Source organism: Saccostrea cucullata, unplaced genomic scaffold (genome assembly GCF_032062105.1).
Source record: "Saccostrea cucullata isolate Sc308-1 unplaced genomic scaffold, CSIRO_AGI_Scuc_v1 ctg861, whole genome shotgun sequence".
Lineage (NCBI taxonomy): Eukaryota > Metazoa > Mollusca > Bivalvia > Ostreida > Ostreidae > Saccostrea > Saccostrea cuccullata.
In genome coordinates, this window is record NW_026935377.1 from 374,010 (window position 1) to 395,990 (window position 21,981).

The window sequence follows — 21,981 nt, forward strand, 5'->3', positions numbered from 1 at the left end:
CCACATTAACAGTATTTAATCAAAATGCTTTGAGTATGTGCTCACGAATCATGTTTGATCCATCAATGTCCAGCACCCTGATGAGTAGGTCAATGTGGCTCCTGCTCCGGTCAGGGATGACACGCTTCATTAACTCGCACCACACGGTGTAGGTCACCACCACGCGGCCCCCGGTCTGAACTTTCAGGATGTCAAACGCCTGACCAAGCTTCTTTCTCTTCCCATAAACAGCAGCTTTAATTTCATTCTGAAAAAAATACAATCATTTTCATTTTTCATCTGACTAAATTCTGACAAAAAAATAATATGTTTATTTACATTTATTTAATTTCTCATATTAGGACAAGAATAGCTGAAAAAGTAAGAATAATCACATTTCTTTAATGACAAATATTACTTTGATTTGTATAAATTAAATGAAATTTATGATCCTTAGTGTTGACAAATCCTTCTTATTGTACAATTTCTAGTTGTCACTTCAAAGGATGAAGATCGGAATACTGTTTAAAATATGATGCATTACATCTTGTACATTTCTTTAAATACTAAATGGTTGATACATTTGACCCAGTGAGGGACCTAACTAACAATCCACCAACCTTTAGGTTCTTTCTGTAGCTGTAGTAAATGGCCGCCAACACAATACTCATAAAAATCAACCAACAAATCACAATGTACATAACGAAGAATACAGCGAACCAGTTACTTCTGTCATAGGCTGGCATCCTGTAAAAGGGAGATAATCCAGTATTAACCAACAAATCACAATGTACATAATGAAGAATACAGCAAACCAGTTACTGCTATCATAGGCCGGCATCCTGTAAAGGGAGATAATCCTGTATTAACCAAAAAATCATTTACCTGGGATAATGAAAAATACTCGGTTCATTGATTCAGAACTATTTACTACTGCAAAAGGGGAGATAAATCAGCATTGCTTAAAATATAAAGAGTCATACATATTCCCTAGAAATCCCTATCAAAAGGATCATAAAGTATTTATAAAAAAGAAGTCACAATTTATTTGAATTTAACGAGGCTGGGGTGTGGCAGCCATTTTCAGACTATTTTTATCTCCTTTAAAAGTAGAGCTCCATATAAAGATATAAAAAATGATCAAATTTTAAAACTAAAATATATGAATTTTTTCTTTGTCAAATGATAGTTGACAGCTTAAGATACCATATGTAAAACCAGAAGTCTCTGTTGAGACTGAAGCTCTACTGGTTTGTACTTATAGCCAAGGAAGAGAAAAGTACTTAAGCAGTTGGAAATTGAAACTTTTCAACAGCAATAAATAGAATAATGATCCTTGAATAAGTCTCTTTATGTTCTTAGTGCAGTCTACTTGCATGCCACATTTATATTATAATCAGACTAAAATTGTATTTGGAGTAGCATTTTGAAAGAATTTCACAGAAATTTCTATCTTTAGTAACCAACACCGTTCATCGAAATCAAAAACCGATACACAGAATTATGTATCTTATTGTAGTTTACTTGTGTGCCAAGTTATATTGAAATCAGACTAAAACTGTAGAAGGAGTAGCATTTTGAAAGAATTTCACAGAAATTTCTATTTTTAGTAACCACGGCAACACCGTTCACCGAAATCAAAAACCGATATATAGAATTATTTATCTTAGTGTAGTCTACTTGTGTGCCAAGTTATACTGAAATCAGACTAAAACTGTAGAAGGAGTAGCATTTTGAAAGAATTTCACAGAAATTTCTATTTTTAGTAACCACGGCAACACCGTTCATCAAAATCAAAAACCGATAAACAGAATTATGTATCTTAGTGTAGTCTACTTGTGTGCCAAGTTATATTGAAATCAGACTTAAACTGTAGGGGGAGTATCATTTTGAAAGAATTTCACAGAAATTTCTATTTTTAGTAACCACGGCAACACCGTTCATCGAAATCAAAAACCGATATATAGAATTATGTATCTTAGTGTAGTCTACTTGTGTGCCAAGTTACATTGAAATCAGACTAAAACTGTAGTAGGAGTAGCATTTTGAAAGAATTTCACAGAAATTTCTATTTTTAGTAACCACGGCAACATCGTTCATCGAAATCAAAAACCGATATACAGAATTATGTATCTTAGTGTAGTCTACTTGTGTGCCAAGTTATATTGAAATCAGACCAAAACTGTAGGAGGAGTAGCATTTTGAAAAATTGTTTACAGACAGGTAGACAGACAGACGGACAGACAGACAGACAGCTAGACAGACGGACGGACGACGGACGCATTACTATCGTATAAGCTCTTCTGGTCTCTGACCAGTAGAGCTAAAAATAAGTTAAATCTGGTGGTTAATTTATGATTAATTTGTTGACCCCCCAGCCTCCTTAAAATAATAATTAAACCAGAAGTCTCTGTCGAGACTGAAGCTCTACTGGTTTGTACTTATAGCAAAGGAAGAGGAAAGTACTTAAGCAGTTGAGAATTGAAAATTTGCACAGACAAAAAAGAGAATAATGATCCTTGAATAAATCTCTTTATGTTCTTAGTGTAGTTTACTTGCAAGCCACATTATATTATAATCAGACTAAAACTGTATTTGAAGTAGCAAATTTGAGAGTAACAGAAATTGCTATCTTTATTAACCAAGGTAATAATGTTCAATGAAGTCAAAAACGGATATAAAGAATTATGTACCTTAGTGTAGTCTACTTGAGTGCCAAGTTATATTGAAATCATACCAAAACTGTAGGAGGAAGGGCATTTTGAAAGAATTTCACAGAAATTTCTATTTTTGGTAACAACGCCAACACCGTTCGTCGAAATCAAAAACCGATATACAGAATTATGTATCTTAGTGTAGTCTACTTGTGTGCCAAGTTATATTGAAATCAGACTAAATTTGTAGGAGGAGTAGCATTTTGAAAGAATTTCACAGAAATTTCTATCTTTAGTAACAATGCCAACACCATTCGTTGAAATCAAAAACCGATACACAGAATTATGTATCTTAGTGTAGTCTACTTGTGTGCCAAGTTATATTGAAGTCAGACCAAAACTGTAGGAGGAGTAGCATTTTGAAAGAATTTCACAGAAATTTCTATTTTTAGTAACAACGCCAACATCGTTCGTCGAAATCAAAAACCGATATACAGAATTGTGTAACTTAGTGTAGTCTATTTGTATGCCAAGTTATATTGAAATCATACCAAAACTGTAGGAGGAGTAGCATTTTGAAAGAATTTCACAGAAATTTCTATTTTTAGTAACAACGCCAACATCGTTTGTTGAAATCAAAAACCGATACATAGAATTATGTATCTTAGTGTAGTCTACTCATGTGCCAAGTTATATTGAAGTCAGACCAAAACTGTAGGAGGAGTAGCATTTTGAAAGAATTTCACAGAAATTTCTATTTTTAGTAACAACACCAACACCGTTCGTCGAAATCAAAAACCGATACACAGAATTATGTATCTTAGTGTAATCTACTTATATGCCAAGTTATATTGAAATCAGATCAAAACTGTAGGAGGAGTAGCATTTTGAAAAATTGTTTACAGACAGACAGACAGACGGACGGACGCCGGACGCATTACTATCGCATAAGCTCTTCTGGTCTCTGACCAGTAGAGCTAAAAATCAACAAACCAATTATAAATTATAATTTTCGTATCATAGTTACTGTGTAACAATGGGTTTGAGTCCACAAGCTTCGATTCATCATTTAAAGAATTGATATCAACCATTCATCAGATTATAGAAGATAATGGTAAATTTTAATTTTTAATCTTTTAATTGAATTTAAATTAATTTCGAATTTAGTAATGATGCTAGGAGTACCTACATGACATCAGGACTGTTTGCCGTGGTGACTAAAACATAGAGGTCCCATATACTGTCCAGGTAATTCTTGAAATAGGGCTTACCATTGGCATATACAAGGTCCCTAAAATCATGATATTTGTATTAGCTCAATTCTAAAAAGGCAATCTTGATTAATTCAATAGATGAAGATTTACACAGATTTTACATGTAAATGATTTAAACATTAAAATCAGAAAAAATAAAAACATTTAAATAAAGAGAAAAAAAAACTGAAAGAGAGATTATGACGGAAAAACTTTGAAATAGCTTCTCCTTGTGTTTCCCTAAAAGAGATTTCTTTATTTTAAAGATAGAAAAACATATTACCACATAAACCAGCCTCACCTCCTACTGAAAAGTTTTAATGCCAGTAACCCAAACAACAGGACACTGAGAAGAAATAAAACCAGGACATTCATAATTTCTGGGACCGTCCGACGGATGTTTCGAAAGGCTCGACGGATCTAAAAAGGAAAAAAAACCATGTACCTGAAGCAGATTCATGAGGCACAAACAAATACTTTATTCTCACAATAAATTAAGTTTATTTTGATAAATATATTTTATTCAATTCATTTTCCGTTTATTTATTTTAACTTTTATAATTACCTGTTTTCCGTCGGGGAAGTTGATGAGGAATAGGGGCCGTAGTGGCCGAGACCATCTGATTGGTCGAGAGGACGTCTTCACGTTGTCCCAGATTAAAAAGCACAGCATATCAATAAAAGTTAGCTGTCAATCAAAAGTAGGCGGGAATAAGTGAAGGCATATAAATATTATATCAATAAAATTAAGCTGTCAATCAAATATACCTGGGAATTAGTCAAACCATTTAATTATCATTTCTATTATAATAAAAGATAGTGTTGTCAATCAAAAGTAGGGTGGAATTAGTAACATTATTTGAATATTTGAAATCATATCATAAAAACTTGGTTTTCACTATTGAAATGGAACTTTGAAATGCTGTTGAAACTTTATATCTGCTTTAATATATTCATGCATTTACCTCACAATACAGGAATGATAAATGATTCAGTTGTATGACTTTGTCAATAATAATTATAATGTTCCCTAATATCGATCTGTTTACATGATTTTAAAGTACTTTTCTGGCAAATTTCAGCACCGTAATTTACAAATCTCACAATGAAACCAGTGAATATCAATGAGGTTGTTATGTACTCATGTACATTTAACAAAATGCACCTTCATGACCAAAGTAGCATTCTTTCTAAATAAAACTGATTTGGCGATTACAACACATCAAAAAGAAAGACTCTACATGTAGAAAAACTAAAGAATATGTACATGATTGTGAACAATTCAAAATCAATATGACATGTACATATCAAAAACAGAAGCAGAATAAAAAAAAATCATTTTAATCAATGGCACACATTCAGTTGAACTTCAGTTGTAAAAAACGAGCTATTGTTACAAATAAAATATATCGGATGAGATTTTCCCACTATTATATATCCTTACATCTGATCGTGTAAATAAATTGTATGTGCTATTATTCAGTTGGGTATATATAAACTGATTGTATGTCCTAGTCATGCAGTATTTAAAAAATCATTTCTAAATGCTACTAATATACATGTATGTAACTAATAAATATATATCTGCCTATATTCCTTAAAAATATTCATATCATCTCATTCAGGAATTATGATTGATGAATGTCGAGAGCATTAAACATGTTAAAATTATGAATAGCACTATATATTACTAGCTAAAATAGAAATTAAGTCTGCTTATGAGATAACATGTAATACAGAGTGTAAAAAGAAATTTATTAAAACTAATTAGTGATTAAATAAAATTATCTTTTTTGTGTAAGAAAATTTGCTAGATATTTAAAGCAAACAATTTTACTATCATTATTTTTCAATGACTGAAGTGAACAGCTTATAGCTTTTAAATGGAAAGGCAATTCAATTTTGTTGCAGTTTTTTCAACCTTTAATATCAATGTCGTCAATCTAAAAAGTATAAAGACTCCACACAAACAAAAGCATTCAAACTGATGAATTAGTCAAAACCTGTGCTTAGAGTTAAAAAACAAAAGTCAGGCTATAGAAATTACTAACAGTTTGTGCAGAAAGTAGAAAGTTGATAACTTGTTCAAGTCAACTGTTAGAAAAAATAGCAAAAAAGCTTCACAAAAAGATCTTACAACACGTGTAACACCTACCTCTCCTCAGTGCAGGCTTAATTGAAATGGGAAGATCTCATGTCATTAATGATTATCAACATTTCTATATATAATTATATAAACTTTAAATTCATAAACAATCCTGTTGTCATGGTATCAGAGTTTTTTCTTCCAAAACTACTCATTCAATATTGTGAGAGCACTTGTCTATGAATATTCAAGATCTTGAACAAAATAAGGATTGTCCAAGAAAGAAACCTAGTGAAAACGAATGTAAGGCATAATCAATTTTAAATAAAATCTTTCGTACAAAGTGTATACAATAAATTCAGGGAAATATCCACCGTTTTATTTTTGCCCCATTAAACAATGTGGATTAATCTAAAATGGAGCAAATTCAAAGAACACAGTATTATTTCTAAAAAAAAAAAATGGTCTTGGAAAATTTAAAACGGGGCAAAATTGTTTGAAAGTGTGAAAGGGCAAAAATGACATTACATGTACTAAAAATTACCCTGTATACAGTATAAACTGCATCGTTCTTTGATATTCAAGGGTTTTAGGTCCACTTTGCTCCTTAAGTTTATAATAAGTAATGATGATTAATTTTTTGGAGACTTACCACAATGACTACAAGGATGAGGATATTTTTGGTGTCCCTCCAAAACACACTTCTCTGGCTGAAGTAGGCGCAGTGAGTAAAACGGTAGATAAAGAACGAGAGACACACCAGCTCTAGTAACATGGAGGCCTGCCAAAGAGAGACAAATCAATTCATATAAAACATGCATAATGGTAAATGCATTTCTGAATTAAAAGAATAAGTTATCTCTTTGGAAAGTTATTTAGAAAGCAAGTCCCGGATTTTTGACATTGAATGTTACATTAAATTTTAATATTTTTATATACTTTACCCAGAAAACAGTTTATTAAGAAAAACACACTATAATGATAGTAAAACACGTTTAGTGAGTGGGACCGACAATTTCATTTCATTAAAAGCATAATTCAAAATATCCATTAACATGATTAAGTTTACAAAGATACATTTTTAAGTCAAGTGGAATGAAAATTCCTTAAGTTTGCTTTTGGCGTCGATTCATATAAGCCTATTCGCTATAAGATATTGTTTTACTGTACTTGTAAGAGACTTACCAAGGCGAGTATTTCCCAGCCAGATTTGGCCGTTCTATGACTTACCCAGGCAGGTATTTCCCAGCCAGGTTAGGCCGGTCTTTGACTTACCCAGGCGGGTATTTCCCAGCCAGGTTTGGCCGGCCTCTCAAACAGAGCCAGGGCCAGGTTAAAGAGAATCATGAAGTAGAGTAGATACCGCAGGTAGAACTTGTGGTACAAGTTGTATGACCTGTGGAAGAGAAAAGACGTTCTGATGCAAGAAAAATTTTGACCAGCTTTAAGTTTTAAGTTCCATAATTGCTGACATTTATGAAATAAATAAAAAATTCAGTTTTCATCACCATCCAAACCTTTACTTTGTATTACCTGTGCATTGCAACTTCCTACCCAAGTATGCTACTAAGTGACTGAGAATATATTATTCCTTATATTGTGTTTTAAAGATCTTCTAAAAGAAACAATCACAACTACATTGTATATTCTATATGATACCCTTGAATAAATTGAACACACAATGAATTTATATTAGATTTTCATTACCTGACATAAGTAGGGTCTGTTTTAAATGTAAAATTTCTTCCTTCTTTTGCATCAATCACAAGAGTTGCAGCTAAGATGATATCCTGCAAAGAAACAATTCATTTGGTTTTAAAGTTAAGTTCAATTGTTATTTGGCCAGTAATGGGCAAACATACATCATAATACATGTACCTGTTACATAAATAACACAACACATGATTGTTCTTTTTATTTAACATATTCATGAAATTTACACTAGTTAAGACAGTTTGAATATGTTTGACTGTGTATGACTTTGACAATCTACAAGCCTATCAGACTTCTTGAATTTTGATTCTCACTGACGCTACATGTACATCTAAATTCACTCCATGGCCTTGGTCTTCGGACTAATGAGTTTTTGTTAAGACTGCAAGCTATCTTAATTTATTCAATTCAGATTTAATAAAAAAATCTTCATTTCAACTTACACACCTGGTCATTCTCTGTGTCTATATTTGGTTAATATCACTTGACAAGGGTCTTTATCGTAGAATGCAATATTTTATAGTTTTAAGAAAAAAAATTAGTACATGCACTTCAGAAATTTATGCTCATATTCTTATGTCACAGGTGGTGAAAAGTCAAGTCTCTTAACAACTAAACTAAAGAGACCTGATATATTGACTGACTTTCATGCACCTGTGAACCTGGTGACTTATTCCCCATTCTTTGTAGTAAATTGCGGTGCGTCGATTTACCCAAAAGGACCCAAAAGAACCCAAAAGGACCCAAAAGGAACCCAAAAGACCCAAAAGGAACCCAAAAGGACCCAAAAGGAAATTGAGAACGACCCAAAAGGACTTGAAATAAAGAGATTAAATGGATATATAATGAATACTTTCATATTTTATTAAAACTAAAACTAGTTTTTTGAGGGTAAAGTGCGTGTTTGGGTTGAGGTGGGAGGCCCCATCCCCCACCCCCACCCATCCCCGATACCATATGCCTAGGACATGTCATTAAATAAACTTATTTCTTTATTTATCAAATATCATATAATAAGATATAATAAAACAGAAGGAGAAATAGAATAATACAGTGTACTTTGTTAAATTCAGCTAAAAGAAATCAAAGCATATCTGACCAGATTTAATGATTGATGTGTTATAAAAGTCGTATGTTATTTCTTTAAGAAAAGTTGCAACAATATAAATGTATATGTTTTTGCCAATTTTTAGGTAAATTTATAATATAATATTCATAATTTAATTCAAATTATTAATTTTAATGTATTATAATATATTAATTCGAGTCTTTTTGATTTCCTTTTGGGTCCTTTTGGGTTCCTTTTGGGTCCTTTTGGGTTCCTTTTGGGTCCTTTTGGGTAAATCGACGCACCCAGTAAATTGCTCTCAAACTTTATGAGTTTAGGAAATGCGTGAAGCATAATCCAAGGGAACAGGGTTTTTTTCATTGGTCGCCAAATGTCACAGGTGGTGAAAAGTGAAGTCTGAACCAGGACTCGAACCCAGGTCCTCTGGTGTACCGTGCCAGTGCTCTCACCAACAGAGCTATTGAGACCCGATACATTGACTGACTTTCACACCTGGTGACACTTATTTTAATTTTTATGTGATACTGACCTCCTCTTGAAGATGCTTTAGATCTTCATGGATTCCCCACTTCGTGGCTGATTTGTCAATGGAGTTTCTTGCTGAGTCATTTCCACTAGCTGAAGTGTCATTGTCGACTCTGGAAATTTTTTGTTCGTTTTGTCCAGACTCAGTTGATACATTCGATCCTTTATTGTTAATTTCAGTTGTTGATCCTTTTTGCTCTATTTCAATGATGGAGTCTTGGTTTACGGTTTCTGGAGATTCGCTCATTTTTCTCTCCTTCAGTAAATATCACGACGTGGAATAAATATATTTCATCATCAGGAAAATCTCACATTTCAGGTTATCAATATGGTTAATCTTCATTCAAATTAGACCTTAAAAGGACCACATATTGTATGTTTCTCCCCAAAAATTAGTCTAGGGGCGTTCCTCGTTGCCGGTCCTCAAAGTAAATTAAAGGCTTACAAACTCGGTATACAAAATTCCTATTGATAAGCGTTTACTAGACCTCAATGGAAACGAAGGAAAACAACTCGTTCTCAAAATGGGAATGTGCCGTGTGCGGGAAATAAGAAAAGATCAATGTATTTCAATTATTAGGCCTATTAACATTTTAATACAAATAAGACTTTATTATAAATGTACTTAGTTATACTAGATTAAAGGAAAAAAGGCTTAAAAATAATTTACATATATACGAAAGTGCCAACGAACGCATTATCAAATTGAACGTCTCGCGCCGTAATTTTTTTGAAACCTCTACACCGGCAAAAAGAAAAGATGTTTAGCCCAAGAACCCCATCAAACCGGGCTAGGTCATCACCGTACACGCCCTCAGGAGTGAATCCTCGATCACAGAACAGACGGGTGTCAAATCTGTTCACACCGAAATGCAGACAAACATCCTTTACACAAAAGTGAGTGTGGAATTTTCATCGTGCTGATTGAAAATTTTCTATTGAAAGGGTATAAGGCCCTGCACTAAAAAGCACATATAAAAGGACCACTTTCATTTTGATCCTGGCTAGTGAAATAAGTTTACTCTTGTACTTATCAACAACTTATTGAAAAGCAACAACACATTCTGTTTACCTTGTAATTGCTTCAGGTAAATATTTTTTTTCTAGACACCAGAAAAACTACCAACAGTTTGGGACCCATCCCCCAAATAGATATAATAATAGAAATCTGCATAAATGTTTATTACATCAAAATCGAGTTTCGGAAGTCAGTTTTTTGTATGTCCCCAAAGTTTCTTCTTCTTCTTCCACTGTCTGGCCCCCTTCATCAAGTTCAAGATTATGCCAGTTTGGTGTAATCTTCAACTTGATGAAGGAGGCCAGACAGTGGAAGAAGAAGAAGAAACTTTGGGGACATACAAAAAATTTTGTATTGTAAGAATCAGATTGATCCCAAAGTTTTAGTAACTTTTAATGAAGGGACATACATGTATCTCCTGAACAATGAAGAAATGAGGGGGGGGAGGGGCACTTAACCAATTTTTATTGATTTTTAATGTTGATTTATATTTCAGAGCCCACGCCAACAGATCTCTTCAGACCTCCCAGCTGATTGAGGAGACAGAGGGGTACAGGATTGAGGGGTTCGGGACTCCTCTTCCGGTCCTCATTACTGAGGCCCTAGCCCTTGCTGATAGTAAGTGTTACACTTGGTAAAAATAGGTCTCATCACTTTACATGTAGCTCTAGCACTTGCCTACAGAAAGTGGTAAACTCCTCTCCCAGTCCTCATCACTGAGGCTTTAGCCCTTGCAGATAATGCTAGCAAGTTCATCTTTGATACATGTTTTGCACCTGTTGCTGATATTTAAGGAATATTTTTATGTTTTGTGTGAGTTATTTGGGTGTGAATCCAGGGCACTCACACCACTTTTTGGGACTGGGGCCGGGGCCTTTCAAATAGGGAAAATTATTGTCATTTTGGGAAAATTTGGATGACCAACATTTATTAAAAAAAATCCTCAAATTTTACTTTTCTAGCATTTTGTCATCAATTTAACTCTGGTTTTGAATAAATAGTTAAACAGAACAAACATGGGTACGTAAGCTATTTATGAAAGTACATTAGCTTTTTCATAACTATCTTTGAGTGTTGATATTGCCGTTATTTGTCTTTCTGAGTGAAAGTCATGAACTTTTATTTTTTAACTATATTTTGCTATAAAATTGGGAAATTTACACCTTTCTTTTGGGAAAAAAGATACCTTTTTTTCATTGGGAACGGGGCCGAATATCGACCCCAGTTTGAGAGAATCGAGAGCTCTGGAATCACACAGACTTGTCACGTAGGCATATTTCATGAAGCGCACTAGTGCTTCATGAAAATATGCCTACGTGCAAGTCTGTGTGATTCTCATACCAATAATTCACACTAAACTGAAAAACATTCCTTATATTTACATTTTATATGTTTTGAAGCACTAAAAATATACTCAGTATATGAATTTCTCGCTGCACTATATTGTTATACTTTTACTAACGTCGCTGTAGCCCAGTTGTGACGTCATGGTTATGCACGTTTCTCCGTGTATATTTCTACCCGTGAGTTTACACGAGAACAATTTTCATATCAATTTCAACATTGGCTTAGTAGAAAAAAAAACAGCGAATGTAAATATTGAACTTTCTTAATTGCATTAAAGTATTTCCCTCTTACAGTGATACTTGTTAGCCAGTATGATGAATGTGTATAACATCCTGATTAATTTTTCAGAACATACAGAGATAACGGTGAAGGTCGACCCCTCAGGATGGGCGTGGCTTGTCGGGGGGAGGAAGCTGTTTGTCTGGAGATACAAGGGAGGACAGAGTGCCAGGGTAAGAATTGTCAGTCACTGAGCTTTCTGTGAATTTTAACCTTTTAAAAAAGTCATTTTTGTATTATTACTTCTCTCACTAGAGTGATAAAATATAAAAAAAAACAAAACCAAACAATAACAGTTAAAATTTACTCATAATTTGAATACAATGAATGTGTGTCAAGGTGTTTTTGAAGTCACAGGTGCTTGATATTTCTTAAGTATTCTACCTTTGATATCTAGAATCTTGTTTTGTCCGTCCCATCACAAGTCCAAAATAAAAAGGTTTGCCTGTACTTTTTTTTTCCATGCCTTGATTAAATCAGATTTAAAGTATGCTTTGTAATATTACATACAAAGTTACACATCTAAGAAACTTTGTCTGTTATTTCAGACCATTTTCTGTAAGGAATTGACCTTGCCACCAAGTGACCTTGCCCACAATGCTGACCGAGTCTGCGTCATCCCCAGCCACACCGAAAAGCAGTCAGCGTCATGCATCGCTGTGTCGCCAGAGGGCGTCGTCAGGTACTGGCCTAACATCGCCTACGAAGGTTCATCCACAGAAATCAGCGCAGAGCTCAGAGGAGACGAGTGTGCCAGTGTCGTTAATTTTGAGGTAAATATTTCTCGGGATTTTGTGTATGAAGATTTTTCATGCTTTAGATATGATTCCTTTTTGTATATTAAGAGTTTGAATGCTAAGCTTTCCTTAAAGTCATAGAGTGGATGGAATGTAATTTATGAGATATATTGATTTTTCAGCCGTTTGGATGCCTGCTGGCTACCACCACAAGTTCTCTTGTACTTCTGTCTCCAGTGCCAGGACAGGTAAGTCAAGTTTAACAACTTGTCCAAGTAAGCCGTTATGAATTACATACCCTTTCTCTAATGTTAGGCCTGAGGATGTATGAAATATAAGCCTGGATAACAAATATCATTTTTCTTGTAGAATACGCTGACCTGCCACGCTCTGAAGGGATCACAAGGAATGTTTTCAGGAATCGGGAGACGAATGTCATCCTTTATATTCGGGGCCTCCACCTTACAACCCTCAGGGGCAGTAAGTCCATGTTTTGATGAAACATTATATGACATGTTATATGTTTGACAGTTTGAGGGAACAATATTAGTGACATCAAAGGCATTTTAATAATAAATATATTTTGATTGAATTACTTTTAATGAAAATTAAAGTTCCCTTATTTTTGATGACAACCCATCAATTTCTTTGTAGCCATTGCAGGCCGTTGTGTGTGGGAAATGTGAAGATGAAGATGAGCGACCATTTTATGTTTTATCTGGGACACAGTTCCAGAAATGGGTCATCTCTCAGCCTGTCATAGAAAAGGTTCCTATTAAGACTGTGTGAAACTGAAATATTACTGTATACAGGGAAAATTTCGCCGCCGTTTTATTTTCGCCCCTTTCGCCCTATCCTCCTTTAGGCAAATTTAAAATGGGGCGAATTAAAAAAAATAACAGCATAATTTCTTAAACAAAACTACAAATGGGCGAATTTAAAATGGGACGAAATCGTTTTCAATCATTAAAGTGCAAAAATAAAACGGGGCGAAAATAACCCTGTATACAGTATTAGAAATATTAGAAGCACTTAATTATTCCATGTTTAAACAGTGTGGAGGTTCTACCTGTACTGTAAATTACAGTTATAGAAAGCATTCATATGATGAATTCAACTTTACAGTGGAGTTATTTTTCATTCGGTAAAGTTTGATCAAACTGTTTCAAAAATTTAAGGGATACAACAATTTACATTTAAATATAAATAAGGATATAATATAATATGTCAGAATAGTTTTCCTGACTTTTTGCTGTAAGCTTGTTTTAGTGTACAAGAACATGATGGAATCAAGTGTAAAAAAAGTTTTAAATATTGTAAATAAACTGCTACATGCTTGTAAGAGATATTGATGTCACATGTGTAGATCCAATCCATAACTTTGAAAGATTTAAATTCTATTAGATACTCCAGTCACAGTTTTTCATTGGCAATTCACAAAAAAATATGTAATAGATAACATTTAATGAACAGTTTACATGTATATTGATGTTACATGTACATGTATGTAATATTTTTCAATTCTTTTTATCCAGCTGTTCTGTCAGATTGATGTTGAGAGAATGTTTAGAGAGTTTCTGTCCAAAAAAGTTTGGGTAAGGTCTTAAACTCTTGATATGCATTACAAGTTATCTGAACTATTTTATTGCTTTCTGTGACAGAAAGTTTTTCTTGCTTACATATTCTAACTTTCTTTATGCTTTTTGTATGACTTTAAATTACAAACAGCTTTTGAATTTGATTAATGTTTGTATTCTCCATACTTTATGTAGCTTAAAAAGCTGGTTTCAATTTTAAAATAGTAAAACAGATAGAAAAATGTACATACAACAATTGCATTGGGTCAGTTTCATTAGGGCCCCGCAAGGATTTTCAGGTGCCCTATAGTAATCACTCTGTCTGTCCGTCTGTCATTCTTCCATCCACAAATTTTCTGTTTTTTCCTAATAACTTTTTTTATGGTTGCCCAATTAAGTTTAAATTTGGTATGGTAGTTCAGTGGGCAGAAATGCATATTTTGATGTTAAATTTGTTTCTCTATGTCCTCTGGTTTGGAGCTGGGGTGGTGGGGTAGATTTCTTAACTTTATGTAAGAATGAATTGGCAAAGAGAGACAACTGCTGAAAATGTTCCCATAGTAAACTGAATAATGCAATTAGTCTCTTGGGATTAATTAGCTTTCCTCCTGAAGAAAATCCAAAGCATTATCTTTATCTGTCACATTGAAATGAATTGCCCCCTCTGTCTGCAAACGAAATTTGTTTGAAGTTAAGTCAATTTGGAATGCTATGAACACTCTGAAATGGGGATTTAAGTATAATAAAGGTTTATACATGTACTTTATTTTGTTAAAATATCCTGCACAATGAGTTCTGATTTCATTGAAGTCTAAAAACAAGAAATAGATTAAAGAAGATATATATTTTTTTGCTTTATGTAAATTCAAGAATATTATCAATTTTAAGGTAGCTGGATAAAAACCTCATTCAATCATTTATGAAAAAGTTCTTATAATTGTAAAATAATTTTAAAGAAATAATGAGAGAGAAGTACAGCCTGCTGCAGAAAATTTAGAAGACTTATCTTTAGCTGTCACTTATGAAAACCTTTGTCTGCTGTTTGTTTTGAAGTTCAGGTCAATCTTTCATGATATTTGCATTCATTGAAGGCTGGCATTTTATATAAGGAGTTGTTCTCTACTGCCTTATGTAAATACAAGGATATTATTTACAGGTTTTTGGATATTCAGGAATTATCTTGAAATTTTAAGAACAGAGTTGCTTATTCTTCATATATTTTTGAATCATTCCGTAAGCGGGGCCCTTGCTGACTGGTCAGTTTTCTAGTTACAGTTAATTTTTCATGATCATTTTCCGTACTAAGGAAATAGAGTAATAAACAAGATGTTAAATTCTGTTTGTTTTATGTTGTTTAGAACCAGGATTCACGTCAGCTGACACAACTAAAGACCTGGTTATTGGACATGCAGCCCACACAGTAAGGAAAAATTTAACCTGTCTTATTTATAAATAGAAGTATTATTTTTAGCTCACCTCAACGAAGTTGGGGGAGCTTATGTAATACCCTCGGTGTCGGCGTCGGCGTCGGTGTCGGTGTCGGCGTCCCAGGTTAAGTTTTTTGGAGCAGTTTTCTTTTTAAGTACTTCTATGTCCTATATTGATTAGACATGCATGGAAGATGCTTCTAGTGTGTTTCATTGTACCAGTCAAAGTTTCAGATGCTGCAATTTCAGCAGAGGAATGACCAGGTTAATGTTTTTGGAGCAGGTTAACATTTTTGGTGCACTTTTTGGTGTAGGTCTCATTTCCAAGGAATTATAAGCCCTATGTTGACCAAACTTGCATGGATGATACATCTGAGGATGCACACTACCGGGCTTGCTTCGGATGCTGAATCTGACCTACATTTTCTGGTTGAGTGAACAGGTTAAAGTTTTTGGTGCATATTTCATTTCCAAGTAACTATAAGCCCTATGTTGACCAAACTTGCATGGATGATACATCTAAGGATGCATACTACCAGGCTTGCTTCGGATGCTGAATCTGACGTACATTTTCTGGTTGAGTGAACTTGTTAAAGTTTTTGGTGCAGGTTTCATTTCCAAGTAACTATAAGCCCTATGTTGTCCAAACTTGCATGGATGATACATCTAAGGATGCATACTACCAGGCTTGCTTCGGATGTTGAATCTGACCTACATTTTCTGGTTGAGTGAACAGGTTAAAGTTTTTGGTGCAGGTTTCATTTCCAAGTAACTATAAGCCCTATATTGACCAAACTTGCATGGATGATACATCTAAGGATGCATACTACCAGGCTTGCTTCGAATGCTGAATCTGACGTACATTTTCTGGTTGAGTGAACTTGTTAAAGTTTTTGGTGCAGGTTTCATTTCCAAGTAACTATAAGCCCTATGTTGTCCAAACTTGCATGGATGATACATCTAAGGATGCATACTACCAGGCTTGCTTCGGATGTTGAATCTGACCTACATTTTCTGGTTGAGTGAACAGGTTAAAGTTTTTGGTGCAGGTTTCATTTCCAAGTAACTATAAGCCCTATATTGACCAAACTTGCATGGATGATACATCTAAGGATGCATACTACCAGGCATGCCTCGGATGCTGAATCTGACCTACGTTTTCCGGTTGAGTAAACAGGTTAAAGTTTTTGGTGCAGGTCTCATTTCTAATATACTATGAGCCCTATAATGACTTAACTTGCATGGATGATACGTCTAAGGATGCATACTACCAGGCTTGCTTTAGATGCTGAATCTGACCTACATTTTCTGGTTGAGCGAACATGTTAAAGTTTTTGGTGCATTATTCATTTCCAAGTAACTATAAGCCCTATGTTGACCAAACTTGCATGGATGATACATCTAAGGATGCATACTACCAGGCTTGCTTCGGATGCTGAATCTGACCTACGTTTTCTGGTTGAGTAAACAGGTTAAAGTTTTTGGTGCATTATTCATTTCCAAGTAACTATGAGTTCTTTAATGACCAAACTTGCATGGATGATATATCTTAGGATGCACACTAATGGACTTGCTTCGGATGCTGAATTCAACATACATTTTTCAGATAATGGACCAGGTAAAAGTTATGGGTGCAGGTCTATTACCAAAAAGCTATAAGGCTTATATATAACATTGTATAAACCAAACTTGCACAAATGATGCATCAAGGGATGAAAACTCTCAAATTTGCTTCAGATGCTGGATTTTAATTACATTTTCATGAAGAACTAGTTTGAATTTTTTATATTATAGGTCTATTTCAAAGTATCAGACTAAAATTGCATGAATATTTTCATTTTTGGAATGTACACTTTTTGTTGGTTAATTATGTGACTTTGCCTTATTTAAAGACAACATTCGTTGAGGTGAGCTCTGTAATCTCTGATTACCTATGTTTTATACACCTTCTCATTCTTTGTCTGTAACAAACAAATTTTGTGGCAGTTTTCTCAGCAACTATTTGTTACAGATGATTGAAAATTTAGCAGAGGCTTTGTATAGGCACAGAGCTGCCAACCCTTATGATTTTGGCGTAAGTCTTACGAAATTAGCACCTAAAATACGCCTTACGATTTCTCTCTATATGCTTCCAATTTTGGTTTTTCTCGATCAGAATTTATAATAACGGAATCTGAACTGGCCGTATACACTCTCTATTATTATAATTATTCATAATCCTTACAACGATTGCTTGAATCGTCGTTTTGGTTTTAGATGGCTGATCGCAATGTCAATGTTTTAAAGTAAACAAAATGGAAACGTGCCTTAAATTGCTTCGATTGCATGTCCATTTACAAATCATCTTCAGCGGCAGGGGGGTGAGGCGGTCCCTGGACCATGCCTTACAATTTTTCATTTCAGAATGTTGGCAGATCTGTAGGCATTCCATATGGTGGGATTCATTTCTGTTTGATTCCAAGTCAACTTTCTGTTATCTGTGTGTCTGTTCACACCAAATTTCAAGTTCTGCTGTTTTTTTTTTTTTACATTTGAGCAATTTTTGACAGAGTTACGCTCCTTGGACTTATAGAATTCCAATCTATGGGGGGGGGGGGGGGCATAACTGTTTCAAAAACTTCTTTTGTTTATTTTTGAAGGTCACCTTTCAAAATTTGAAATTCTTTGAAATTAACAAACATATTATTTACAAGCTTACAATGAATGGCCAGCTCGCTAAAAAGTCTTTAAAAACTTGTTCCCCTGTTTCAGTGTTTAGCTTCAGAACAATAAAGCAAGATATATATTGGTCTTTAATATATAATGTACTTAATTTTCTTTACATTATATCTTCTATGAAACAAGGTCATGAATATAATCATAAATTCATGATTTTCCAGCCCTAGCTAACTTAAAGCTGTAAAAATTTTGTTACAAGTTCCATAGCATGAGAAGCTTATGATAATGAGGTGGCCCCTGAGCGTCTTATTCAAACACGCTGACTTTTTTTTCCTTTTTTCAGACAAGGTGTTGTGTTTCTTGGTGCAGGTGTCAATATGGATGTAGACCTGACTGTACACTTTGGATTGGGTAAGATAGATTTTATTAATTTATTGGGAATACAGACAATGCTTAAAGTGTTTTAACAAGAACAAAATTTAAACTAGACATTCAGTGCTCCAAGTTGTGTATAAAATGGTTAAGTTTTCATATTTATATGATAGTGTTGTGTTTTGCGTGCACTATGCCATGATAGTAGTCAGGGTTTGACAAATAGTGCACGAGCCAGAAGCGAGTGTCAAACCCTGACTACTATTTAAGCAAAGGGCATGCAAAACACAACACTATTGTTATTATTATGCTGACTGTTGTATAAAAATGACTATATTTTCTCCATTTCCAATGTTTCATCACTTCTCACATTCATGCAAGTACAGCCCAAATTATGATGTCATGTTTTGCTTCATATACGTCATAATCTGTTCTCTTTTATTTGAACTTCCAATCGTTAGGTATAATGAACATATAGTTTTAGAGAAGTATAATTGAGTGAAGGGGGCAAAATTGAGAGAAACTATTTTAGAAAATAATATTTTGTTTACTTTTTTCTTTATTGATAAAATATTTGAAACTAAGTTTATATACATTATAGTACATATATAGAAAGATAACGGCGTCTGGTGCGTAATCGGTAGCGTGTCGGACTGACAAGCTTGGGGTCGTGAGTTCGCTCCCCGGTATGGGCGCTGTCAGATTTTCTTCAGAAATGGAAGCCGTGCACTATTTCGGCAAAGTATGCTTACTCTATATAAATCCATAGAACACTATGCGATAATATTGGGGTACGGGTTATATAGAGACAAACTGACAGGAAGCATAATAATGTACTGTATTATATAGGTTTTATTTGATCAATACACAGCCCTAATATCAACACATGTATTTGATTTTCTTCACTTGTGTGTTTCTAAGTTGAGCAACAAACAGATTGTCATTTGTATCTATACACAGTCCCCGGGGTTCACTCAGTCCACAGTCTATGTAACGGAGGAACTGTCCATCCTGGTCTATGATGTGGACACAGTCATTGTTATAATCAGCTATAAGGATGTGACTCTGACTGTCTGTGGTGATTCCACGTGAATTGAATGGTTTGTTCTTTGGAGCGGGAGTATGTCCAGTGTACCTGAATCTCAGTTTCCCGGCCTGATTGACCACCACTACTGCTTTAGCTCCATTGTCAGACACACAGATATCCAGGTTCCTGTTCTCTGCTATGTATCTGTAATAAGTACCAGATGAATAGAGAGGTGTACCTTTATCATCAAACTGAATGGTTTGTTTCTCTGTGGAGCCAGAGTAATGGACAACTTTTGTTTGCTTTCTATCATCACTGGTCATGATAACCAGGAGGTCACCAGAGGAGGTACTACAGACACTTTTAGGTATCCAGTTCTGTAGTCTGATCACCTCCTTTATCTTCTCATTCTTCACAATGTTCACAGTTCTATCCCAGTAATCAGTATAAACTAGATCTCCACTTTTTGTCACTGCTATGTCATATGGTTCCTTCCCTGACTTAGTTGCGATTGACTTGAGTAGTGATCCCTGATTGATGCTGTAGAGTTTCATGGTGCTGTCATTTCCACTTGTCCAGATTTCTTCATCACTCAGACAGGCCACATTGTAAAGTACTTCATACCCAGTGTCTATGGTGGTGACCGTCTCTGGTTCATCAAGCAGTTGTTTAACTGGAGGAGAGGATCCAGCTTCTAGTGATTTCTGTGTCGTCTTCATTCTGTAGCCATCTTTATCTGAAGTGAAAGAACCTGATGATAAAGTTCCAAACATTTTACCGAGTTTTTCTTCTTGAATTTTTTCTGGAATAAATTTGGATAAAGTTGGTATTAGCTTTTGTGGAAGGCTTCTGTATATATTTACATTTGAAGTGACTTTAAACAGTTTTGACAAGTCATTAGTGTCTATAGCCATTTCAACTGCATTAATTTCATCCTTGATGTCAGACATTGTCTTGTTTATTTCATCCAGATGTTTCTGTAGAGTTTGTAACTGTGTGTTTTTCATCTCATCAACTTCAGCTCTCAGTTTCTTGACAAGTTTGTCAATTTCTCTGTGCCAGTCCTCTCCATGTTTTGTTATGGCTGTTGAGAGATCTCCATATTCCTTTTGTAACTGACTCATTCTGTTTTTTACATCAGAGGCAATGTCTTTATAGTTTGGATAAATTTTCTCCTTTAATTCAGTTTGTTCTTTTAAAATCTTGTCTTTTTTCTCATCCACAATCTGTAAGATTTCTGATAATTTATGACCCAGATGTTGATCAGATGCTAGACACTTTGTACAAACAGGAATGTCACATTTATTACAGTACATTGTACATTGCTGTTTGCTATGAGTTGTACATCCAGGGTAGAGGGGGGTGGATTTCCTGGCCTGAAATTTGACGACCTTGTGGTCCTTGGATTCATCAGATATCATATGTTTTCCTACACAAGCTGTACACAGGTTGACAAGACATGTATCACAGTGCATCTGTACCACAGTGGTCTCACACAGGTCACATCGCATTACGTCCTGGGCACTGGTACGGGGGTCCATGGTTTAACTTCTGACTCTGAAGTATAGAGTTAATTAGGCTTTAGAATAAAGCTCAGTAGGAAAAACATAACATACATGTATTTTAAATTAATTTTTAGGGTTATTTGTTTGGCAATTACAGAGTTTTTATGTTATTTTATTCTTATTTTAAATTTTTGATGAACAGTAAAATACAAAAGTCCATGGGTTCATGCCCCAGGAAGGGGTTTCGGTCTCATACTTGTATTGCAAATACATTGCATTTTGGAATTTTGTTGTCTCAAGGACTTTAATCAAGCAAACTGTTTCTATAATTATTACTTAGCCCTGTATTAAATTATAAATAATGTGGGTATAGGGTTGGTGTTGAGTTTGCCACATAGAACTCGGAGTTGGGTGACTCAATCGTTATTCATTGACCTTTAAAATTCTTGGTATTTTTTTTTTTTTTTTTTTTTTTTGAAAAATATATAGCTAAATATCAATTGCTATCCTCATGTATTTATTGTTAACTATATTTGGTAAATTTTTGACCAAAATATCAAAATGTTAATTAAATAATTATTATATAAACATTACCTGACTTCTAAGACCGTAATGGCTGCCACTAAAACAGTTGTTGTTATGTTCTGGTCACATGACCTGCTTACCTGTATATCTACCTGTCAGGTATTTATACTTCCTGGTCTATATAAAGTGGAGATTTAATCTCAGCACTGTGGTTTGCTTTGTTATTAAAT

At 34.4% G+C, this 21,981-nt stretch overlaps 3 protein-coding genes across 5 annotated transcripts in view; 1 reads left to right on the forward strand and 2 right to left on the reverse strand.

The window, feature by feature from the left end:
• The window catches only part of LOC134242606 (two pore calcium channel protein 1-like), a 30,961-nt gene extending 21,239 nt beyond the window's left edge, over positions 1-9,722 (reverse strand). For both annotated transcript variants that reach the window (XR_009986887.1, XM_062724708.1), the window contains exons 1-9: positions 9,284-9,722; positions 7,680-7,762; positions 7,248-7,368; positions 6,625-6,753; positions 4,452-4,574; positions 4,188-4,306; positions 3,823-3,924; positions 600-726; positions 46-247 (exon numbers count right to left, since the gene is read on the reverse strand). Coding sequence is in view for 1 of the 2 variants with exons in the window: in XM_062724708.1 (XP_062580692.1) it covers positions 46-247; positions 600-726; positions 3,823-3,924; positions 4,188-4,306; positions 4,452-4,574; positions 6,625-6,753; positions 7,248-7,368; positions 7,680-7,762; positions 9,284-9,526 (1,249 nt within the window). In the remaining variant the exon portion in view is untranslated. The remainder of the gene's footprint in view (positions 1-45; positions 248-599; positions 727-3,822; positions 3,925-4,187; positions 4,307-4,451; positions 4,575-6,624; positions 6,754-7,247; positions 7,369-7,679; positions 7,763-9,283) is intronic.
• Positions 9,723-9,963: 241 nt separating this feature from the next.
• The window catches only part of LOC134242605 (nuclear pore complex protein Nup133-like), a 41,284-nt gene continuing 29,266 nt past the window's right edge, over positions 9,964-21,981 (forward strand). For both annotated transcript variants that reach the window (XM_062724706.1, XM_062724707.1), the window contains exons 1-10: positions 9,964-10,176; positions 10,794-10,915; positions 11,993-12,096; positions 12,472-12,696; positions 12,843-12,908; positions 13,030-13,140; positions 13,315-13,428; positions 14,196-14,255; positions 15,596-15,657; positions 18,666-18,733. In XM_062724706.1, coding sequence (XP_062580690.1) covers positions 10,040-10,176; positions 10,794-10,915; positions 11,993-12,096; positions 12,472-12,696; positions 12,843-12,908; positions 13,030-13,140; positions 13,315-13,428; positions 14,196-14,255; positions 15,596-15,657; positions 18,666-18,733 — 1,069 coding nt within the window. In that variant the 5' untranslated portion in view covers positions 9,964-10,039. The remainder of the gene's footprint in view (positions 10,177-10,793; positions 10,916-11,992; positions 12,097-12,471; positions 12,697-12,842; positions 12,909-13,029; positions 13,141-13,314; positions 13,429-14,195; positions 14,256-15,595; positions 15,658-18,665; positions 18,734-21,981) is intronic.
• On the reverse strand, positions 19,232-21,860 carry LOC134242604 (E3 ubiquitin-protein ligase TRIM71-like). Its single transcript, XM_062724705.1, has 2 exons — positions 21,821-21,860; positions 19,232-21,278 (listed from the first exon to the last, which is right to left on the reverse strand). The coding sequence occupies exon 2, from the start codon at positions 21,260-21,262 to the stop codon at positions 19,574-19,576; it is 1,689 nt and encodes a 562-aa protein (XP_062580689.1). The 5' UTR covers positions 21,263-21,278; positions 21,821-21,860; the 3' UTR covers positions 19,232-19,573.

Excerpts from the sequence above, each read along its gene's own strand:
- LOC134242604 (XM_062724705.1), bottom strand. The coding sequence starts at position 21,262 with ATGGACCCCCGTACCAGTGCCCAGGACGTAATGCGATGTGACCTGTGT.